Source organism: Oncorhynchus mykiss, chromosome 11 (genome assembly GCF_013265735.2).
Source record: "Oncorhynchus mykiss isolate Arlee chromosome 11, USDA_OmykA_1.1, whole genome shotgun sequence".
Classification (NCBI taxonomy): Eukaryota; Metazoa; Chordata; class Actinopteri; order Salmoniformes; family Salmonidae; genus Oncorhynchus; species Oncorhynchus mykiss.
The window spans coordinates 7,720,196-7,742,902 of NC_048575.1; the positions used below are offsets into that span (position 1 = coordinate 7,720,196).

Below are 22,707 nucleotides of genomic sequence, written 5' to 3' on the forward strand. Positions count from 1 at the left end.
ATTAACAATGTGTGTTTAGGGAGTGTGTCCTTATTAACAATGTGTGGTTAGGGAGTGTGTCCTTATTAACAATGTGTGTTTAGGGAGTGTGTCCTTATTAACAATGTGTGGTTAGGGAGTGTGTCCTTATTAACAATGTGTGTTTAGGGAGTGTGTCCTTATTAACAATGTGTGTTTAGGGAGTGTGTCCTTATTAACAATGTGTGTTTAGGGAGTGTGTCCTTATTAACAATGTGTGTTTAGGGAGTGTGTCCTTATTAACAATGTGTGTTTAGGGAGTGTGTCCTTATTAACAATGTGTGTTTAGGGAGTGTGTCCTTATTAACAATGTGTGTTTAGGGAGTGTGTCCTTATTAACAATGTGTGTTTAGGGAGTGTGTCCTTATTAACAATGTGTGTTTAGGGAGTGTGTCCTTATTAACAATGTGTGTTTAGGGAGTGTGTCCTTATTAACAATGTGTGTTTAGGGAGTGTGTCCTTATTAACAATGTGTGTTTAGGGAGTGTGTCCTTATTAACAATGTGTGTTTAGGGAGTGTGTCCTTATTAACAATGTGTGGTTAGGGAGTGTGTCCTTATTAACAATGTGTGTTTAGGGAGTGTGTCCTTATTAACAATGTGTGTTTAGGGAGTGTGTCCTTATTAACAATGTGTGTTTAGGGAGTGTGTCCTTATTAACAATGTGTGTTTAGGGAGTGTGTCCTTATTAACAATGTGTGTTTAGGGAGTGTGTCCTTATTAACAATGTGTGTTTAGGGAGTGTGTCCTTATTAACAATGTGTGTTTAGGGAGTGTGTCCTTATTAACAATGTGTGTTTAGGGAGTGTGTCCTTATTAACAATGTGTGGTTAGGGAGTGTGTCCTTATTAACAATGTGTGTTTAGGGAGTGTGTCCTTATTAACAATGTGTGTTTAGGGAGTGTGTCCTTATTAACAATGTGTGGTTAGGGAGTGTGTCCTTATTAACAATGTGTGGTTAGGGAGTGTGTCCTTATTAACAATGTGTGTTTAGGGAGTGTGTCCTTATTAACAATGTGTGTTTAGGGAGTGTGTCCTTATTAACAATGTGTGTTTAGGGAGTGTGTCCTTATTAACAATGTGTGTTTAGGGAGTGTGTCCTTATTAACAATGTGTGGTTAGGGAGTGTGTCCTTATTAACAATGTGTGTTTAGGGAGTGTGTCCTTATTAACAATGTGTGTTTAGGGAGTGTGTCCTTATTAACAATGTGTGTTTAGGGAGTGTGTCCTTATTAACAATGTGTGTTTAGGGAGTGTGTCCTTATTAACAATGTGTGGTTAGGGAGTGTGTCCTAAGAAACCATTTTTATGTTTTTTATTTAACCTTTATTTAACCTTTATTTAACCTTTATTTAACCTTTATTTAACTAGGCAAGTCAGTTAAGAACAAATTCTTGTTTTCAATGACGGCCTAGGAACAGTGGGTTAACTGGTCTAGGAACAGTGGGTTAACTGGTCTAGGAACAGTGGGTTAACTGGTCTAGGAACAGTGGGTTAACTGCCTTGTTCAGGGGCAGAACGACAGATTTTTAACTTGTCAGCTCAGGGATTCGATCTTGCAACCTTTCGGTTACTAGTCCAACGCTCTAACCACTAGGTTACCTGCCGCCCAGATCACATTGTGCGCTTGGGGTCCACTGACGAGCTAGTGAACCGTGTGACACAGATTAAGACAAATAGCACAGAGCCCCATTCCTTAAGGACTCTATTTCTGTATGTTTGCCCCCCTGAGGGTCAGAAGTGAGGTAACGACCGACCAACGCTGTGTTTGGTGTTGTTTGGAGTGATGTTAGATCGATGATGCTGCCTGGGGAAGAGTTGGGAGCCTCAGGGCTTTGGGAGCTCAAGGCGATTCCGGATAGGAGGGTTACAACAGCACACCCCATACCGGTGTGTCTTATGGCAGAGATACCGCTGGCAACCACAGGGCGGACGCAGCCTGGTCACACCTGAACAAACAACCAGACTGGCCGTCACCTCTGGACACGGGGATATGTTAGAGGGAGATTTGAAGAAAGAGTGAAGCAGGGAAAATAGGATTTATCAAGAGAGGAAATAACAAACGTCGACTGAGGTGGAATAGGATCAGGGCTAGTCGACTGAGGTGGAATAGGATCAGGGCTAGTCTGTTGAGGTGGAATAGGATCAGGGCTAGTCTACTGAGGTGGAATAGGATCAGGGCTAGTCTGCTGAGGTGGAATAGGATCAGGGCTAGTCTGCTGAGGTGGAATAGGATCAGGGCTAGTCTGTTGAGGTGGAATAGGATCAGGGCTAGTCTGCTGAGGTGGAATAGGATCAGGGCTAGTCGACTGAAGTGGAATAGGATCAGGGCTAGTCTGCTGAGGTGGAATAGGATCAGGGCTAGTCTGCTGAGGTGGAATAGGATCAGGGCTAGTCTGCTGAGGTGGAATAGGATCAGGGCTAGTCTGCTGAGGTGGAATAGGATCAGGGCTAGTCTGTTGAGGTGGAATAGGATCAGGGCTAGTCTGCTGAGGTGGAATAGGATCAGGGCTAGTCGACTGAAGTGGAATAGGATCAGGGCTAGTCTGCTGAGGTGGAATAGGATCAGGGCTAGTCTGCTGAGGTGGAATAGGATCAGGGCTAGTCTGCTGAGGTGGAATAGGATCAGGGCTAGTCTGCTGAGGTGGAATAGGATCAGGGCTAGTCTGCTGAGGTGGAATAGGATCAGGGATAGTCTGCTGAGGTGGAATAGGATCAGGGCTAGTCTGCTGAGGTTGAATAGGATCAGGGCTAGTCGTCTGAGGTGGAATAGGATAGGGGCTAGTCCGCTGAGGTTGAATAGGATCGGGGCTAGTCCGCTGAGGTTGAATAGGATCAGGGCTAGTCGACTGAGGTGGAATAGGATCAGGGCTAGTCAACTGAGGTGGAATAGGATCAGGGATAGTCAACTGAGGTGGAATAGGATCAGGGATAGTCAACTGAGGTGGAATAGGATCAGGGCTAGTCAACTGAGGTTGAATAGGATCAGGGCTAGTCTGCTGAGGTTGAATAGGATCAGGGCTAGTCGACTGAGGTGGAATAGGATCAGGGCTAGTCAACTGAGGTGGAATAGGATCAGGGCTAGTCAACTGAGGTTGAATAGGATCAGGGCTAGTCGACTGAGGTGGAATAGGATCAGGGCTAGTCTGCTGAGTTTGAATAGGATCAGGGCTAGTCTGCTGAGGTGGAATAGGATCAGGGCTAGTCAACTGAGGTGGAATAGGACCAAGGCTAGTCAACTGAGGTGGAATAGAATCAGGGCTCAAGGCCTCTGTTCGGAGAGAAATAGCATCCTCTAGACTAGAGTCAAGGTTTTCAATCTTATCCACAAAGGGCTGTACGGAACGCTATAAAATAAAATGCATCCTTCCTCCCTCCCTTTCTTGAAAGTAATCATTAATCGCACCTGATTGGATAGGTGAAAGCCAATGTACATAGTGGGAGATGTTGCATTCACCTATCCAATGTGTGTTCGATCAGTTATTATGCCAGTAAACAAATGGTTGAAGGATTGAAGGAATGTGGTGAGGAAGAAATAACTCCAACGCTGGTCAGGACAGTGTCTCACCTCTGGTTCCTCTGGCAGGGGCTGGGGGAGCAGGGGTCACTGCTGCGGCAGTGGCCAAACACAAACTGGTCGTCTTTGAAGTCCATGCAGCGGGCCACACAGGCACTAGGGTAGGTGCGGCCGTTACGGGCACACACCGGCACAAAACGGTCAGGGCAGCCACACGGGAGCCCTATAGAGAGAGATAGAGAGAGTAACTGGTCTGAGGCCAAACCACACGACTAACAACATTGGACAGTTTATGGAACACAAAGTCTTCACTATATCATCCTAGAATATCCAAGGCCTGAGGTCATCTACCTTTGGCCTAAAGAGCAGGAACCTGGACTTCACCAAAGAAATCAGAAATACAGACATTGTCATCCTGCAAGAAACCTGGTATAGAGGAGACGGACCCACTTGTTGCCCTCTAGGTTACAGAGAGCTAGTAGTCCCATCCACCAAATGACCAGATGTGAAACAGGGAAGAGACTCAGGGTGTATGCTAATTTGGTATAGAGCAGACCTTAGTCACTCCATTAAATTAATCAAAACAGGAACATTTTACATTTGGCTTGAAATTTAAAAGGAAATTATCTCAACAGAGAAAAATTTCCTCCTGTGTGCAACCTATATCCCCCCACTAGAATTCCCATACTTTAATGAAGACAGCTTCTCCATCCTGGAAGGGGAAATCGATCATTTCCAGGCCCAGGGACATGTACTAGTCTATGGCGACCTAAATTCCAGAACTCGACAAGAGCCTGACACCCTCAGCACACAGGGGGACAAACACCTACCTGGAGGTGACAGCATTCCCTCCCCCATATGCCCCACCTAGACACAACTACGACAAAATAACCAACATAGTGGTCACAACTCCTGCAGCTCTGTCGCACGCTAGGCATGTACATGTAGGTACACCTATAGCTCATCTCTTGGCAGTAGTACTGTAGACTACTTTATCACTGACCTCAACCCAGAGTCTCTCAGAGCGTTCACAGTCAGCCCACTGACACCCCTATCAGTTCACAGCAAAATCACAGTCTACTTGAACAGAGCAATACTCAATCATGAGGCATCAAAGCAAAAGGAACTGAATAACATTAAGAAATGCTATAGATCTAAGGAAAGTAATTAGGCAACAACAAATTCAATCCCTTTTTGGACAACTTCCTAGACAAAATATTTCACTGTAATGGTGAAGGTGTAAACTTGGCAGTAGAAATCAGCTTCCCTATCAAATCAAAACATTTCAAGCAGACAACCTAAGAAAATTAACAACATTGACAAATGGTTTGATGAAGAATGCAATAACTTAAGAAAGAAATTGAGAAACCTATCCAACCAAAAACATAGAGACCCAGAGAACAAACAGCAAAAACATATACAGTGCCTTGCGAAAGTATTCGGCCCCCTTGAACTTTGCGACCTTTTGCCACATTTCAGGCTTCAAACATAAAGATATAAAACTGTATTTTTTTGTGAAGAATCAACAACAAGTGGGACACAATCATGAAGTGGAACGACATTTATTGGATATTTCAAACTTTTTTAACAAATCAAAAACTGAAAAATTGGGCGTGCAAAATTATTCAGCCCCTTTACTTTCAGTGCAGCAAACTCTCTCCAGAAGTTCAGTGAGGATCTCTGAATGATCCAATGTTGACCTAAATGACTAATGATGATAAATACAATCCACCTGTGTGTAATCAAGTCTCCGTATAAATGCACCTGCACTGTGATAGTCTCAGAGGTCCGTCAAAAGCGCAGAGAGCATCATGAAGAACAAGGAACACACTAGGCAGGTCCGAGATACTGTTGTGAAGAAGTTTAAATTCCATTTCACTTTTGTTTATTATATATTTCACTTGCTTTGGCAATGTTATCATAAGTTTCCCATGACAATAAATAAATACAGCCCTTAAATTGAGAGAGAGAGAGACAGAGACAGAGAGAGAGAGACAGAGAGAGAGAGACAGAGAGAGAGAGACAGAGAGAGAGAGAGATTAGGAAGGGTGAGAAATGTTTCAGAATCAGGGAGGGGGAAAAAATTAAGAAAAATAGTACTGTGCATCAATATATCAACCCTCAAATACACACACACACACACACACACACACACACACACACACACACACACACACACACACACACACACACACACACACACACACACACACACACACAAACACACACACACACACCTGTGAATAGGCGACGGTCCTCGTCTGAACTTTCAGCACTCAGGCACTGGCGGGTGGAGCAGATGGTTTCTCCAGCAAAGCAGGAGCAGGGGTGGCAGTCCACCCTGAATGACGACCCGTGGTCTGTGGGACAAGAACACATCATCCCCGTGTGAGACCCTGTCTGATTTAATTGGTTATATGGCTGTCAATGTAACTGTTATCTGACACTTTGAATCTTCCTGTCCACAGCAACTCCAGCAGCTGATAAGACTTGTAACTATGGGATCTGGGTCACGACACCAATGTAACTGATCAGGTATTGATCCTGGGAAGTAACTGATCAGGTATTGATCCTGGGATGTAACATATCAGGTATTGATCCTGGGACGTAACTGATCAGGTATTGATCCTGGGATGTAACATATCAGGTATTGATCCTGGGATGTAACATATCAGGTATTGATCCTGGGATGTAACATATCAGGTATTGATCCTGGGATGTAACAGATCAGGTATTGATTCTGGGATGTAACATATCAGGTATTGATCATGGGATGTAACAGATTAGGTATTGATCCTGGGATGTAACAGATCAGGTATTGATTCTGGGATGTAACAGATCAGGTATTGATCATGGGATGTAACAGATTAGGTATTGATCCTGGGATGTAACAGATCAGGTATTGATTCTGGGATGTAACATATCAGGTATTGATCATGGGATGTAACATATCAGGTATTGATCCTGGGATGTAACATATCAGGTATTGATTCTGGGATGTAACATATCAGGTATTGATTCTGGGATGTAACATATCAGGTATTGATCCTGGGATGTAACATATCAGGTATTGATTCTGGGATGTAACATATCAGGTATTGATCATGGGATGTAACAGATTAGGTATTGATCCTGGGATGTAACAGATCAGGTATTGATTCTGGGATGTAACATATCAGGTATTGATCCTGGGATGTAACATATCAGGTATTGATTCTGGGATGTAACATATCAGGTATTGATCATGGGATGTAACAGATTAGGTATTGATCCTGGGATGTAACAGATCAGGTATTGATCCTGGGATGTAACTGATCAGGTATTGATCCTGGGATGTAACAGATCAGGTATTGATCATGGGATGTAACAGATTAGGTATTGATCCTGGGATGTAACAGGTCAGGTATTGATTCTGGGATGTAACATATCAGGTATTGATCCTGGGATGTAACTGATCAGGTATTGATTCTGGGATGTAACATATCAGGTATTGATCATGGGATGTAACAGATTAGGTATTGATCCTGGGATGTAACAGATCAGGTATTGATCCTGGGATGTAACAGATCAGGTATTGATTCTGGGATGTAACATATCAGGTATTGATCATGGGATGTAACAGATCAGGTATTGATTCTGGGATGTAACATATCAGGTATTGATCCTGGGATGTAACATATCAGGTATTGATCCTGGGATGTAACATATCAGGTATTGATCCTGGGATGTAACATATCAGGTATTGATCCTGGGATGTAACAGGTCAGGTATTGATCCTGGGATGTAACAGGTCAGGTATTGATCCTGGGATGTAACATATCAGGTATTGATCCTGGGATGTAACAGATTAGGTATTGATCCTGGGATGTAACATATCAGGTATTGATCCTGGGATGTAACATATCAGGTATTGATCCTGGGATGTAACAGATCAGGTATTGATCCTGGGATGTAACATATCAGGTATTGATCCTGGGATGTAACAGATCAGGTATTGATTCTGGGATGTAACATATCAGGTATTGATCATGGGATGTAACAGATTAGGTATTGATCCTGGGATGTAACAGGTCAGGTATTGATTCTGGGATGTAACATATCAGGTATTGATCCTGGGATGTAACAGGTCAGGTATTGATTCTGGGATGTAACATATCAGGTATTGATTCTGGGATGTAACATATCAGGTATTGATCATGGGATGTAACAGATCAGGTATTGATTCTGGGATGTAACATATCAGGTATTGATCCTGGGATGTAACAGATCAGGTATTGATTCTGGGATGTAACATATCAGGTATTGATCATGGGATGTAACAGATTAGGTATTGATCCTGGGATGTAACATATCAGGTATTGATCCTGGGATGTAACAGATCAGGTATTGATCCTGGGATGTAACAGATCAGGTATTGATCCTGGGATGTAACAGATCAGGTATTGATCCTGGGACGTAACAGATCAGGTATTGATCTAAAGCTGGACTTGTTATCTAAAAAGACACTCCGTTTCACCATGGGCTTTATGTTCTGAACAGCATCACCATCTCTCCCATCTAGTCACTTCTAACAAGACATCTCTATAGGATGACTTCCTGTCTTAATGCTCAGGCTATAAGCACTCCAAAGCCCCACTCTGCCTGTCAGGCAAACCACATCGGTGTGAAATAAGGCCTTAATGTCCTATCCCCCTTTGGAATGGAGCGAAAACAACCGTAAAGTGAAAACAATAAACTGATTTAGATTTAAACAAATTAAGTTTCAAATCTGTAACAAGAAACAATTAGGGAGGAAAAAAGTAGCAAAAATAAAACCTATATATGAAGAAAAGAAAGGGTTATTCTTCTATGTAGATGTGATGAACTGGGAGGCAACATCACAGAGAGACAAGGCCATGTGGAGAGAAAGTGTTATTCTTCTATGTAGATGTGATGAACTGGGAGGCAACATCACAGAGAGACAAGGCCATGTGGAGAGAAAGTGTTATTCTTCTATGTAGATGTGATGAACTGGGAGGCAACATCACAGAGAGACTAGGCCATGTGGAGAGAAAGTGTTATTCTTCTATGTAGATGTGATGAACTGGGAGGCAACATCACAGAGAGACTAGGCCATGTGGAGAGAAAGTGTTATTCTTCTATGTAGATGTGATGAACTGGGAGGCAACATCACAGAGAGACTAGGCCATGTGGAGAGAACGTGTTATTCTTCTATGTAGATGTGATGAACTGGGAGGCAACATCACAGAGAGACAAGGCCATGTGGAGAGAAAGTGTTATTCTTCTATGTAGATGTGATGAACTGGGAGGCAACATCACAGAGAGACAAGGCCATGTGGAGAGAAAGTGTTATTCTTCTATGTAGATGTGATGAACTGGGAGGCAACATCACAGAGAGACTAGGCCATGTGGAGAGAAAGTGTTATTCTTCTATGTAGATGTGATGAACTGGGAGGCAACATCACAGAGAGACTAGGCCATGTGGAGAGAAAGTGTTATTCTTCTATGTAGATGTGATGAACTGGGAGGCAACATCACAGAGAGACAAGGCCATGTGGAGAGAAAGTGTTATTCTTCTATGTAGATGTGATGAACTGGGAGGCAACATCACAGAGAGACTAGGCCATGTGGAGAGAAAGTGTTATTCTTCTATGTAGATGTGATGAACTGGGAGGCAACATCACAGAGAGACTAGGCCATGTGGAGAGAAAGTGTTATTCTTCTATGTAGATGTGATGAACTGGGAGGCAACATCACAGAGAGACAAGGCCATGTGGAGAGAAAGTGTTATTCTTCTATGTAGATGTGATGAACTGGGAGGCAACATCACAGAGAGACAAGGCCATGTGGAGAGAAAGTGTTATTCTTCTATGTAGATGTGATGAACTGGGAGGCAACATCACAGAGAGACAAGGCCATGTGGAGAGAAAGTGTTATTCTTCTATGTAGATGTGATGAACTGGGAGGCAACATCACAGAGAGACTAGGCCATGTGGAGAGAAAGTGTTATTCTTCTATGTAGATGTGATGAACTGGGAGGCAACATCACAGAGAGACAAGGCCATGTGGAGAGAAAGTGTTATTCTTCTATGTAGATGTGATGAACTGGGAGGCAACATCACAGAGAGACAAGGCCATGTGGAGAGAAAGTGTTATTCTTCTATGTAGATGTGATGAACTGGGAGGCAACATCACAGAGAGACAAGGCCATGTGGAGAGAAAGTGTTATTCTTCTATGTAGATGTGATGAACTGGGAGGCAACATCACAGAGAGACAAGGCCATGTGGAGAGAAAGTGTTATTCTTCTATGTAGATGTGATGAACTGGGAGGCAACATCACAGAGAGACTAGGCCATGTGGAGAGAAAGTGTTATTCTTCTATGTAGATGTGATGAACTGGGAGGCAACATCACAGAGAGACTAGGCCATGTGGAGAGAAAGTGTTATTCTTCTATGTAGATGTGATGAACTGGGAGGCAATATCACAGAGAGACAAGGCCATGTGGAGAGAAAGTGTTATTCTTCTATGTAGATGTGATGAACTGGGAGGCAACATCACAGAGAGACAAGGCCATGTGGAGAGAAAGTGTTATTCTTCTATGTAGATGTGATGAACTGGGAGGCAACATCACAGAGAGACAAGGCCATGTGGAGAGAAAGTGTTATTCTTCTATGTAGATGTGATGAACTGGGAGGCAACATCACAGAGAGACAAGGCCATGTGGAGAGAAAGTGTTATTCTTCTATGTAGATGTGATGAACTGGGAGGCAACATCACAGAGAGACAAGGCCATGTGGAGAGAAAGTGTTATTCTTCTATGTAGATGTGATGAACTGGGAGGCAACATCACAGAGAGACAAGGCCATGTGGAGAGAAAGTGTTATTCTTCTATGTAGATGTGATGAACTGGGAGGCAACATCACAGAGAGACAAGGCCATGTGGAGAGAAAGTGTTATTCTTCTATGTAGATGTGATGAACTGGGAGGCAACATCACAGAGAGACAAGGCCATGTGGAGAGAAAGTGTTATTCTTCTATGTAGATGTGATGAACTGGGAGGCAACATCACAGAGAGACAAGGCCATGTGGAGAGAAAGTGTTATTCTTCTATGTAGATGTGATGAACTGGGAGGCAACATCACAGAGAGACTAGGCCATGTGGAGAGAAAGTGTTATTCTTCTATGTAGATGTGATGAACTGGGAGGCAACATCACAGAGAGACAAGGCCATGTGGAGAGAAAGTGTTATTCTTCTATGTAGATGTGATGAACTGGGAGGCAACATCACAGAGAGACAAGGCCATGTGGAGAGAAAGTGTTATTCTTCTATGTAGATGTGATGAACTGGGAGGCAACATCACAGAGAGACTAGGCCATGTGGAGAGAAAGTGTTATTCTTCTATGTAGATGTGATGAACTGGGAGGCAACATCACAGAGAGACAAGGCCATGTGGAGAGAAAGTGTTATTCTTCTATGTAGATGTGATGAACTGGGAGGCAACATCACAGAGAGACAAGGCCATGTGGAGAGAAAGTGTTATTCTTCTATGTAGATGTGATGAACTGGGAGGCAACATCACAGAGAGACAAGGCCATGTGGAGAGAAAGTGTTATTCTTCTATCTAGATGTGATGAACTGGGAGGCAACATCACAGAGAGACAAGGCCATGTGGAGAGAAAGTGTTATTCTTCTATGTAGATGTGATGAACTGGGAGGCAACATCACAGAGAGACAAGGCCATGTGGAGAGAAAGTGTTATTCTTCTATGTAGATGTGATGAACTGGGAGGCAACATCACAGAGAGACAAGGCCATGTGGAGAGAAAGTGTTATTCTTCTATGTAGATGTGATGAACTGGGAGGCAACATCACAGAGAGACAAGGCCATGTGGAGAGAAAGTGTTATTCTTCTATGTAGATGTGATGAACTGGGAGGCAACATCACAGAGAGACAAGGCCATGTGGAGAGAAAGTGTTATTCTTCTATGTAGATGTGATGAACTGGGAGGCAACATCACAGAGAGACAAGGCCATGTGGAGAGAAAGTGTTATTCTTCTATGTAGATGTGATGAACTGGGAGGCAACATCACAGAGAGACTAGGCCATGTGGAGAGAAAGTGTTATTCTTCTATGTAGATGTGATGAACTGGGAGGCAACATCACAGAGAGACAAGGCCATGTGGAGAGAAAGTGTTATTCTTCTATGTAGATGTGATGAACTGGGAGGCAACATCACAGAGAGACAAGGCCATGTGGAGAGAAAGTGTTATTCTTCTATGTAGATGTGATGAACTGGGAGGCAACATCACAGAGAGACAAGGCCATGTGGAGAGAAAGTGTTATTCTTCTATGTAGATGTGATGAACTGGGAGGCAACATCACAGAGAGACAAGGCCATGTGGAGAGAAAGTGTTATTCTTCTATGTAGATGTGATGAACTGGGAGGCAACATCACAGAGAGACAAGGCCATGTGGAGAGAAAGTGTTATTCTTCTATGTAGATGTGATGAACTGGGAGGCAACATCACAGAGAGACAAGGCCATGTGGAGAGAAAGTGTTATTCTTCTATGTAGATGTGATGAACTGGGAGGCAACATCACAGAGAGACAAGGCCATGTGGAGAGAAAGTGTTATTCTTCTATGTAGATGTGATGAACTGGGAGGCAACATCACAGAGAGACAAGGCCATGTGGAGAGAAAGTGTTATTCTTCTATGTAGATGTGATGAACTGGGAGGCAACATCACTGAGAGACAAGGCCATGTGGAGAGAAAGTGTTATTCTTCTATGTAGATGTGATGAACTGGGAGGCAACATCACAGAGAGACAAGGCCATGTGGAGAGAAAGTGTTATTCTTCTATGTAGATGTGATGAACTGGGAGGCAACATCACAGAGAGACAAGGCCATGTGGAGAGAAAGTGTTATTCTTCTATGTAGATGTGATGAACTGGGAGGCAACATCACAGAGAGACAAGGCCATGTGGAGAGAAAGTGTTATTCTTCTATGTAGATGTGATGAACTGGGAGGCAACATCACAGAGAGACAAGGCCATGTGGAGAGAAAGTGTTATTCTTCTATGTAGATGTGATGAACTGGGAGGCAACATCACAGAGAGACAAGGCCATGTGGAGAGAAAGTGTTATTCTTCTATGTAGATGTGATGAACTGGGAGGCAACATCACAGAGAGACAAGGCCATGTGGAGAGAAAGTGTTATTCTTCTATGTAGATGTGATGAACTGGGAGGCAACATCACAGAGAGACAAGGCCATGTGGAGAGAAAGTGTTATTCTTCTATGTAGATGTGATGAACTGGGAGGCAACATCACAGAGAGACAAGGCCATGTGGAGAGAAAGTGTTATTCTTCTATGTAGATGTGATGAACTGGGAGGCAACATCACAGAGAGACAAGGCCATGTGGAGAGAAAGTGTTATTCTTCTATGTAGATGTGATGAACTGGGAGGCAACATCACAGAGAGACAAGGCCATGTGGAGAGAAAGTGTTATTCTTCTATGTAGATGTGATGAACTGGGAGGCAACATCACAGAGAGACAAGGCCATGTGGAGAGAAAGTGTTATTCTTCTATGTAGATGTGATGAACTGGGAGGCAACATCACAGAGAGACAAGGCCATGTGGAGAGAAAGTGTTATTCTTCTATGTAGATGTGATGAACTGGGAGGCAACATCACAGAGAGACAAGGCCATGTGGAGAGAAAGTGTTATTCTTCTATGTAGATGTGATGAACTGGGAGGCAACATCACAGAGAGACAAGGCCATGTGGAGAGAAAGTGTTATTCTTCTATGTAGATGTGATGAACTGGGAGGCAACATCACAGAGAGACTAGGCCATGTGGAGAGAAAGTGTTATTCTTCTATGTAGATGTGATGAACTGGGAGGCAACATCACAGAGAGACAAGGCCATGTGGAGAGAAAGTGTTATTCTTCTATGTAGATGTGATGAACTGGGAGGCAACATCACAGAGAGACAAGGCCATGTGGAGAGAAAGTGTTATTCTTCTATGTAGATGTGATGAACTGGGAGGCAACATCACAGAGAGACAAGGCCATGTGGAGAGAAAGTGTTATTCTTCTATGTAGATGTGATGAACTGGGAGGCAACATCACAGAGAGACAAGGCCATGTGGAGAGAAAGTGTTATTCTTCTATGTAGATGTGATGAACTGGGAGGCAACATCACAGAGAGACAAGGCCATGTGGAGAGAAAGTGTTATTCTTCTATGTAGATGTGATGAACTGGGAGGCAACATCACAGAGAGACAAGGCCATGTGGAGAGAAAGTGTTATTCTTCTATGTAGATGTGATGAACTGGGAGGCAACATCACAGAGAGACAAGGCCATGTGGAGAGAAAGTGTTATTCTTCTATGTAGATGTGATGAACTGGGAGGCAACATCACAGAGAGACAAGGCCATGTGGAGAGAAAGTGTTATTCTTCTATGTAGATGTGATGAACTGGGAGGCAACATCACAGAGAGACTAGGCCATGTGGAGAGAAAGTGTTATTCTTCTATGTAGATGTGATGAACTGGGAGGCAACATCACAGAGAGACAAGGCCATGTGGAGAGAAAGTGTTATTCTTCTATGTAGATGTGATGAACTGGGAGGCAACATCACAGAGAGACAAGGCCATGTGGAGAGAAAGTGTTATTCTTCTATGTAGATGTGATGAACTGGGAGGCAACATCACAGAGAGACTAGGCCATGTGGAGAGAAAGTGTTATTCTTCTATGTAGATGTGATGAACTGGGAGGCAACATCACAGAGAGACAAGGCCATGTGGAGAGAAAGTGTTATTCTTCTATGTAGATGTGATGAACTGGGAGGCAACATCACAGAGAGACAAGGCCATGTGGAGAGAAAGTGTTATTCTTCTATGTAGATGTGATGAACTGGGAGGCAACATCACAGAGAGACAAGGCCATGTGGAGAGAAAGTGTTATTCTTCTATGTAGATGTGATGAACTGGGAGGCAACATCACAGAGAGACTAGGCCATGTGGAGAGAAAGTGTTATTCTTCTATGTAGATGTGATGAACTGGGAGGCAACATCACAGAGAGACAAGGCCATGTGGAGAGAAAGTGTTATTCTTCTATGTAGATGTGATGAACTGGGAGGCAACATCACAGAGAGACAAGGCCATGTGGAGAGAAAGTGTTATTCTTCTATGTAGATGTGATGAACTGGGAGGCAACATCACAGAGAGACAAGGCCATGTGGAGAGAAAGTGTTATTCTTCTATGTAGATGTGATGAACTGGGAGGCAACATCACAGAGAGACAAGGCCATGTGGAGAGAAAGTGTTATTCTTCTATGTAGATGTGATGAACTGGGAGGCAACATCACAGAGAGACAAGGCCATGTGGAGAGAAAGTGTTATTCTTCTATGTAGATGTGATGAACTGGGAGGCAACATCACAGAGAGACAAGGCCATGTGGAGAGAAAGTGTTATTCTTCTATGTAGATGTGATGAACTGGGAGGCAACATCACAGAGAGACAAGGCCATGTGGAGAGAAAGTGTTATTCTTCTATGTAGATGTGATGAACTGGGAGGCAACATCACAGAGAGACAAGGCCATGTGGAGAGAAAGTGTTATTCTTCTATGTAGATGTGATGAACTGGGAGGCAACATCACAGAGAGACAAGGCCATGTGGAGAGAAAGTGTTATTCTTCTATGTAGATGTGATGAACTGGGAGGCAACATCACAGAGAGACAAGGCCATGTGGAGAGAAAGTGTTATTCTTCTATGTAGATGTGATGAACTGGGAGGCAACATCACAGAGAGACAAGGCCATGTGGAGAGAAAGTGTTATTCTTCTATGTAGATGTGATGAACTGGGAGGCAACATCACAGAGAGACAAGGCCATGTGGAGAGAAAGTGTTATTCTTCTATGTAGATGTGATGAACTGGGAGGCAACATCACAGAGAGACAAGGCCATGTGGAGAGAAAGTGTTATTCTTCTATGTAGATGTGATGAACTGGGAGGCAACATCACAGAGAGACAAGGCCATGTGGAGAGAAAGTGTTATTCTTCTATGTAGATGTGATGAACTGGGAGGCAACATCACAGAGAGACAAGGCCATGTGGAGAGAAAGTGTTATTCTTCTATGTAGATGTGATGAACTGGGAGGCAACATCACAGAGAGACAAGGCCATGTGGAGAGAAAGTGTTATTCTTCTATGTAGATGTGATGAACTGGGAGGCAACATCACAGAGAGACAAGGCCATGTGGAGAGAAAGTGTTATTCTTCTATGTAGATGTGATGAACTGGGAGGCAACATCACAGAGAGACAAGGCCATGTGGAGAGAAAGTGTTATTCTTCTATGTAGATGTGATGAACTGGGAGGCAACATCACAGAGAGACAAGGCCATGTGGAGAGAAAGTGTTATTCTTCTATGTAGATGTGATGAACTGGGAGGCAACATCACAGAGAGACAAGGCCATGTGGAGAGAAAGTGTTATTCTTCTATGTAGATGTGATGAACTGGGAGGCAACATCACAGAGAGACAAGGCCATGTGGAGAGAAAGTGTTATTCTTCTATGTAGATGTGATGAACTGGGAGGCAACATCACAGAGAGACAAGGCCATGTGGAGAGAAAGTGTTATTCTTCTATGTAGATGTGATGAACTGGGAGGCAACATCACAGAGAGACAAGGCCATGTGGAGAGAAAGTGTTATTCTTCTATGTAGATGTGATGAACTGGGAGGCAACATCACAGAGAGACTAGGCCATGTGGAGAGAAAGTGTTATTCTTCTATGTAGATGTGATGAACTGGGAGGCAACATCACAGAGAGACAAGGCCATGTGGAGAGAAAGTGTGTGTGTGTGCGAGAGAGAGAGTTCCTAAACTCCTGCCAAATGTATGACCATATTAGAGACACATATTGATTTGTGACCTGTTGCCACAAGAAAAGGGCAACTAGTGAAGAACAAACACCATTGTAAATACAACCCATATTCATGCTTATTTATTTTCCCTTTTGTACTTTAACCATCGTTACAACACTGTATATATACGAGATTATATGAGATTTGTAATATCTTTTTTACACTCACTTCTGTGAGTGTAATGTTTACTGTTCATTTTTATTGTTCATTTCACTTTTGTATATTATCTACTTCCCTTGCTTTGGCAATGTTAACACATGTTTCCCATGCCAATAAAGCCCCTTGAATTGAATGTGAGCGAGAGAGGCACTCTGGCAGCAGGCTCCTTTCAAGTCACAGCAGTTACATTGAGGGTGGGCCAGAGGGAGACCGCGGGAAGGAAATACCAGTGTGTGGTTGGTTAGTTCATTTTTTTAAACTGTAGCGTTGCCGTGCTGCTAGGGGAAGAGGAAGCGATGTTTACACCACAGGAAGCATTTCACAACCAGGCACAACGACACCAAGGACTCATGCACAGAGAGGGTTCTCTCTCTCTCTCTCTCTCTCTCTCGATAAGGGAAAACTCAAATAAACTACCACTCCTTTTCCCTGTTATATGCACATATGGTCTAAAACCTCTGTAAAACCAGGTGGGTGCTACACACTGCTGGTGAAGAGGGCAGCGTACTTTTTCTCTGGCCCCCCACAACGCAGGTCTTGGAGGTGTCGATGCAGGGCATCTCGGCACAGTTATCCAGCCTGCCACTCTGGCCGCAGGTACAAACCTCGAAGCAGCCCGCATGGCCATTACGCATGGGCACCTGGATACGGGCATCCACGTGGACCAGGAACTCTGAGGCCTCACCCAGTTTACAGCCTGACACACACACACACACACACACACACACACACACACAGAACACAGTCGTCACACTTTATACGTCTACACATACAGTGGACACAGGCTCCCCCTAGGGCTACAGGGAGGTACTGCATGTTCTAGTATACTGTACCAGGCACACAGAAGTAAGGCAGGCAATCCTGTCCAGGCTGGCAGCCCTTCCTGTTCACCTCACACAGCTGGTTGCTGGGACAGGGGTTGGGGTTACACGGGTGGATGACCTCCTCAATGAGATTACCCAGGTTGCTAGGAGCTGGAGTGCGGATGGAGAAGAACAACATGTTAAGACTTTGACAATGAGAAAAGGTCTGAGAATCATCATTTCTCCTTGTAGCATTACCCTTCTTGTACGTGTAAACAACATTCAATGAAACGACTTCAGCCAAAGAAAATGCAAGAACGAACCACCTCATTGTTTGAATAAGATGTAAATTGGTAATGGTAAGACACACACACACACACACACACACACACACACACACACACACACACACACACACACGTGTTACCACTCACTGAGGTATCTCTCCAGGGGGATGCAGCGTTCAGGGTCGTCTATGGGGGACAGGATCTCACAGATGAGCTCGGCCGTCTGTCCTTCGTAGAAGCGCCTGCGGTCACCACACTGTGTCAGGATGTCCACACAGTCCGACCTGAAGTGGTTTAGACAGAAGATACAGGGCGAGGTCCCAACGCTCCAAACTGTTTAAAAATGTCTGATGGCTAAGCAACATTTGAATAAAGCCTGTCAGCTGGAATCACATGGACCAGTCCTCCACATACAGAACCAGTCAAAAGCCCTGTTTCGTAAAATACCAAGTCCATATTATGGCAAGAACAGCTCCAATAACCAGAGAGCATCATTACTTTAAGACAATCCGCTACATTTAAAGGAGAGTGATGGAGTGCTTCATCGGGTGACCTGGCCTCCACAATCACCTGACCTCAACCCAAGTGAGATGGTTTGGGATGAGTTGGACTGCAGAGATGAAGGAAAAGCAGCCAACAAGTGCTCAGCATATGTGGGAAGTCCTTCAAGACTGTTGGAAAAGCATTCCAGGTGAACCTGGTTGAGAGAATGCCAAGAGTGTGCAAAATCTGTCATCAAGGCAAAGGTTGGCTACTTGGAAGAATCCACATATTATTTTGATTTCTTTAACACTTTTTTGGTTACTACATGATTCCATATCTGCTATTTTTGATGTCTTCACTATTTTTCTATAACGTAGAAAATAGTAAAAATAAAGAAAAACCCTTGAATGAGTAGGAGTGTCCAAACTTTTGACTGGTACTGTACATTGGCTGTTACAGCCCTGAGGGCTAGCCTACAGTACAGGTAAACATCGCTAACACACTAACTACTTCATTCAGCCTGACAAAAACCCAGCTGTAATTACTCTCAGTGGAAAAAAAACTCCAGTCAAAAGATCTGCTGATAAATGACCTGAGGTGCGGTAGTGAGTCAAGCCTTGCAGAAAGCACAACATCCTCCCTGGGATTGGTCTGTCTATGCGTTGTCATGTCTAAGAGACCAACTGTATTTGGTTCATGTAGTTTTTAGGTTCCAGCTGGGTCTTCGGGCGGTCGTTTCCCGAGGGATGCTTTTTACTGTGACCACGGGAGTCTACTGCAGGTGAAGGTGGGATGCTGTGTGTACGTATTTCACTTTATTACCTTTATCTAACCAGGTCGGTTATTGAGGAATCAGTCTATTTTACAGTAACACCCTGTAAAGGCAGGATGAATGGTACAGCAATAGCAGCAGAACCACATTAATAAGCCTATACCTTGACTAAAAATCACTTTCAATAGAGAATCTCTATTGGACATAGGCTTAATCTCTGGGAAACTAGCTCAAAGTCAGACTAAATACTTGAACCTTTTACTGCAGTGGGCAGTAATCAGGTTCACACAGAGTGTTTCTTGGTAGTCTTAAACAAATCTGCATTGAAACAAAAGTTTACACCTCACACACATGGATATGGGCTTAAACAAAGAAGACACCTTTACCATGCCAGATATAGAGTTAAAATATATTCCATGTTGAGTTTACATCCCAATAATACATTTTATATACATCACAGGAGACTGAAATATAACAAAAACCATTTGACACATCGGATATTCGGTAATAAAAAATGTTTAGGAAATGATGAAAAATATGAATAACATTCCACCTATGTGAGGTATATGAGGTCACGAGGTCGTTTGACTGCAGAAAAGGGCTACGTCAAATAACAGAATTGAAATATTGGCTACGTACTTGCAGATGACGCTGCCGCGGGACTTGCTGTAGCAGGGTTTGATCTGCAGGGCGCAGGCCACAGCCTTCCACATCTCCGGACGACACTTCCTGATGTCCAGGACGGGGATGTTCATGAAGGGCATCTTGATCGTCCCATTGGACCACAGCTTGATGTCATTCATGGCGCCTTGGTCTGATTGGACGTTACAGCTACGGAACAGCTCTGTGGGCCTAGAGTTAATATGACAAGAGAGAGAGAGACATGATAGAATTAGCAGGTGTACTCCATAGCTATGTACCTATCAACAGTGATAGAAATGTGCACACAACAGAAACGCAAATGGAGTCAAATGAAGATTGCAGTGTGGAAGATGTATAATTTCTCCCCTTTGTCACATGACTTGTGTTATAGCTTCGACAAAAGCTTTAAACTGGAAGTGATCATGGTTCGAAGTTCAGAGGGGGGAAAAAAAGAAAAAAAACAGAAAAAACAAGCAAACTACCAAACACTTTGAAACTATAATAACAATCTCAGTAACGGTATCAGATACGTGGTTCTAGCTTTGACTGATACGTGGTTGTTTATCTACTTCAGTCACTCTGGAGAACAGAGTCGACTAAATAACAAACATGGAAACGGAATCCCACGTGGACACAGAGTGAATCTTACTACAGAAACTTCTAGTACACTAAAGTACTACACACAACACTGTCTCTGTCTGTCTAATGAGACACAACACTGTCTCTGTCTGTCTAATGAGACACAACACTGTCTCTGTCTGTCTAATGAGACACAACACTGTCTCTGTCTAATGAGACACAACACTGTCTCTCTCTGTCTAATGAGACACAACACTGTCTCTCTCTGTCTAATGAGACACAACACTGTCTCTGTCTGTCTAATGAGACACAACACTGTCTCTGTCTAATGAGACACAACACTGTCTCTGTCTGTCTAATGAGACACAACACTGTCTCTGTCTAATGAGACACAACACTGTCTCTGTCTGTCTAATGAGACACAACACTGTCTCTGTCTAATGAGACACAACACTGTCTCTGTCTAATGAGACACAACACTGTCTCTGTCTGTCTACTGAGACACAACACTGTCTCTGTCTGTCTAATGAGACACAACACTGTCTCTGTCTGTCTAATGAGACACAACACTGTCTCTGTCTGTCTAATGAAATGCATATTCACTCTGCCTTGTGTGTCCAGATGTCGTCTCCACAGCTCAACACCACATGGATGTGGCTGATGGTGATGTCAGAAGGAGGCCAGCCAGATGGCCACTGTTTACTACTGCAGAAACATCCTGGAGACAGAGACCAATGACCAATGGCTGAGAGGGACTACTTCCTGAGGAAACCTGTTGCCGGGAAGCGGACTATTTTCTTTAATGATCTACGAGTTGTAGGAGGTGTATTTCACGATTGGTATGTTTCACCGGGAGGGGGGTTACTTCGGTGGTTGATGTTAGATGTGGCTGAGTGCTGATATTCAGTCAGTTTGTTAACTTTAGAGCCTTTAAAATATCCCACTGGCCACTCCTGTGTATATATATATGTCTGTATCTGTGTTCTTGTTTACTTAACTTATCAAGACACCAATGTCCTGACAATTAACCCCAATGTCCTGACAATTCATCCCAATGTCCTGACAATTCAGCCCAATGTCCTGACAATTCACACCAATGTCCTGACAATTCATCCCAATGTCCTGACAATTCACCCCAATGTCCTGACAATTCACCCCAATGTCCTGACAATTCACCCCAATGTCCTGACAATTCATCCCAATGTCCTGACAATTCATCCCAATGTCCTGACAATTCACCCCAATGTCCTGACAATTCATCCCAATGTCCTGACAATTCACCCCAATGTCCTGACAATTCACCCCAATGTCCTGACAAGGTAGGAAAACAATAACGTTTTTGAAAAGTCAGGATTTGTTTAATGTCCTGAATTTGTTCAAATGCTATTCTAAATGTAAGGTTAAGGTTAGGGTTAGATTAAGAGTAAGGTTAAGGTTAGGGTTAGATTAAGAGTAAGGTTAAGGTTAGGGTTAGATTAAGAGTAAGGTTAAGGTTAGGGTTAGATTAAGAGTAAGGTTAAGGTTAGGGTTAGATTAAGAGTAAGGTTAAGGTTAGGGTTAGATTAAGAGTAAGGTTTAGGTTAGGGTTAGATTAAGAGTAAGGTTAAGGTTAGGGTTAGATTAAGAGTAAGGTTAAGGTTAGGGTTAGATTAAGAGTAAGGTTAAGGTTAGGGTTAGATTAAGAGTAAGGTTAAGGTTAGGGTTAGATTAAGAGTAAGGTTAAGGTTAGGGTTAGATTAAGAGTAAGGTTAAGGTTAGGGTTAGATTAAGAGTAAGGTTAAGGTTAGGGTTAGATTAAGAGTAAGGTTAAGGTTAGGGTTAGATTAAGAGTAAGGTTAAGGTTAGGGTTAGATTAAGAGTAAGGTTAAGGTTAGGGTTAGATTAAGAGTAAGGTTAAGGTTAGGGTAAGATTAAGAGTAAGGTTAAGGTTAGGGTTAGATTAAGAGTAAGGTTAAGGTTAGGGTTAGATTAAGAGTAAGGTTAAGGTTAGGGTTAAAGTGGCTAGTGATACATGTATTATACATGTACATATTACAGGGAGGTTAAGGTTAGGGTTAGATTAAGAGTAAGGTTAAGGTTAGGGTTAGATTAAGAGTAAGGTTAAGGTTAGGGTTAGATTAAGAGTAAGGTTAAGGTTAGGGTTAGATTAAGAGTAAGGTTTAGGTTAGGGTTAGATTAAGAGTAAGGTTAAGGTTAGGGTTAGATTAAGAGTAAGGTTAAGGTTAGGGTTAGATTAAGAGTAAGGTTAAGGTTAGGGTTAGATTAAGAGTAAGGTTAAGGTTAGATTAAGAGTAAGGTTAAGGTTAGGGTTAGATTAAGAGTAAGGTTAAGGTTAGGGTTAGATTAAGAGTAAGGTTAAGGTTAGGGTTAGATTAAGAGTAAGGTTAAGGTTAGGGTTAGATTAAGAGTAAGGTTAAGGTTAGGGTTAGATTAAGAGTAAGGTTAAGGTTAGGGTTAGATTAAGAGTAAGGTTAAGGTTAGGGTTAGATTAAGAGTAAGGTTAAGGTTAG

The 22,707-nt window shown here is 43.1% G+C and overlaps 1 protein-coding gene across 1 annotated transcript in view; it reads right to left on the reverse strand.

Annotated features, from left to right (window-relative positions):
- LOC110535206 (reversion-inducing cysteine-rich protein with Kazal motifs) overlaps positions 1–22,707 on the reverse strand; it is a 91,622-nt gene that overhangs the window by 14,106 nt on the left and 54,809 nt on the right. Inside the window, exons 11-16 of the mRNA XM_036934755.1 lie at positions 19,616–19,828; positions 17,869–18,005; positions 17,465–17,605; positions 17,140–17,328; positions 5,772–5,894; positions 3,586–3,757 (exon numbers count right to left, since the gene is read on the reverse strand). Of these exons, the coding sequence (XP_036790650.1) occupies positions 3,586–3,757; positions 5,772–5,894; positions 17,140–17,328; positions 17,465–17,605; positions 17,869–18,005; positions 19,616–19,828 (975 nt within the window). The remainder of the gene's footprint in view (positions 1–3,585; positions 3,758–5,771; positions 5,895–17,139; positions 17,329–17,464; positions 17,606–17,868; positions 18,006–19,615; positions 19,829–22,707) is intronic.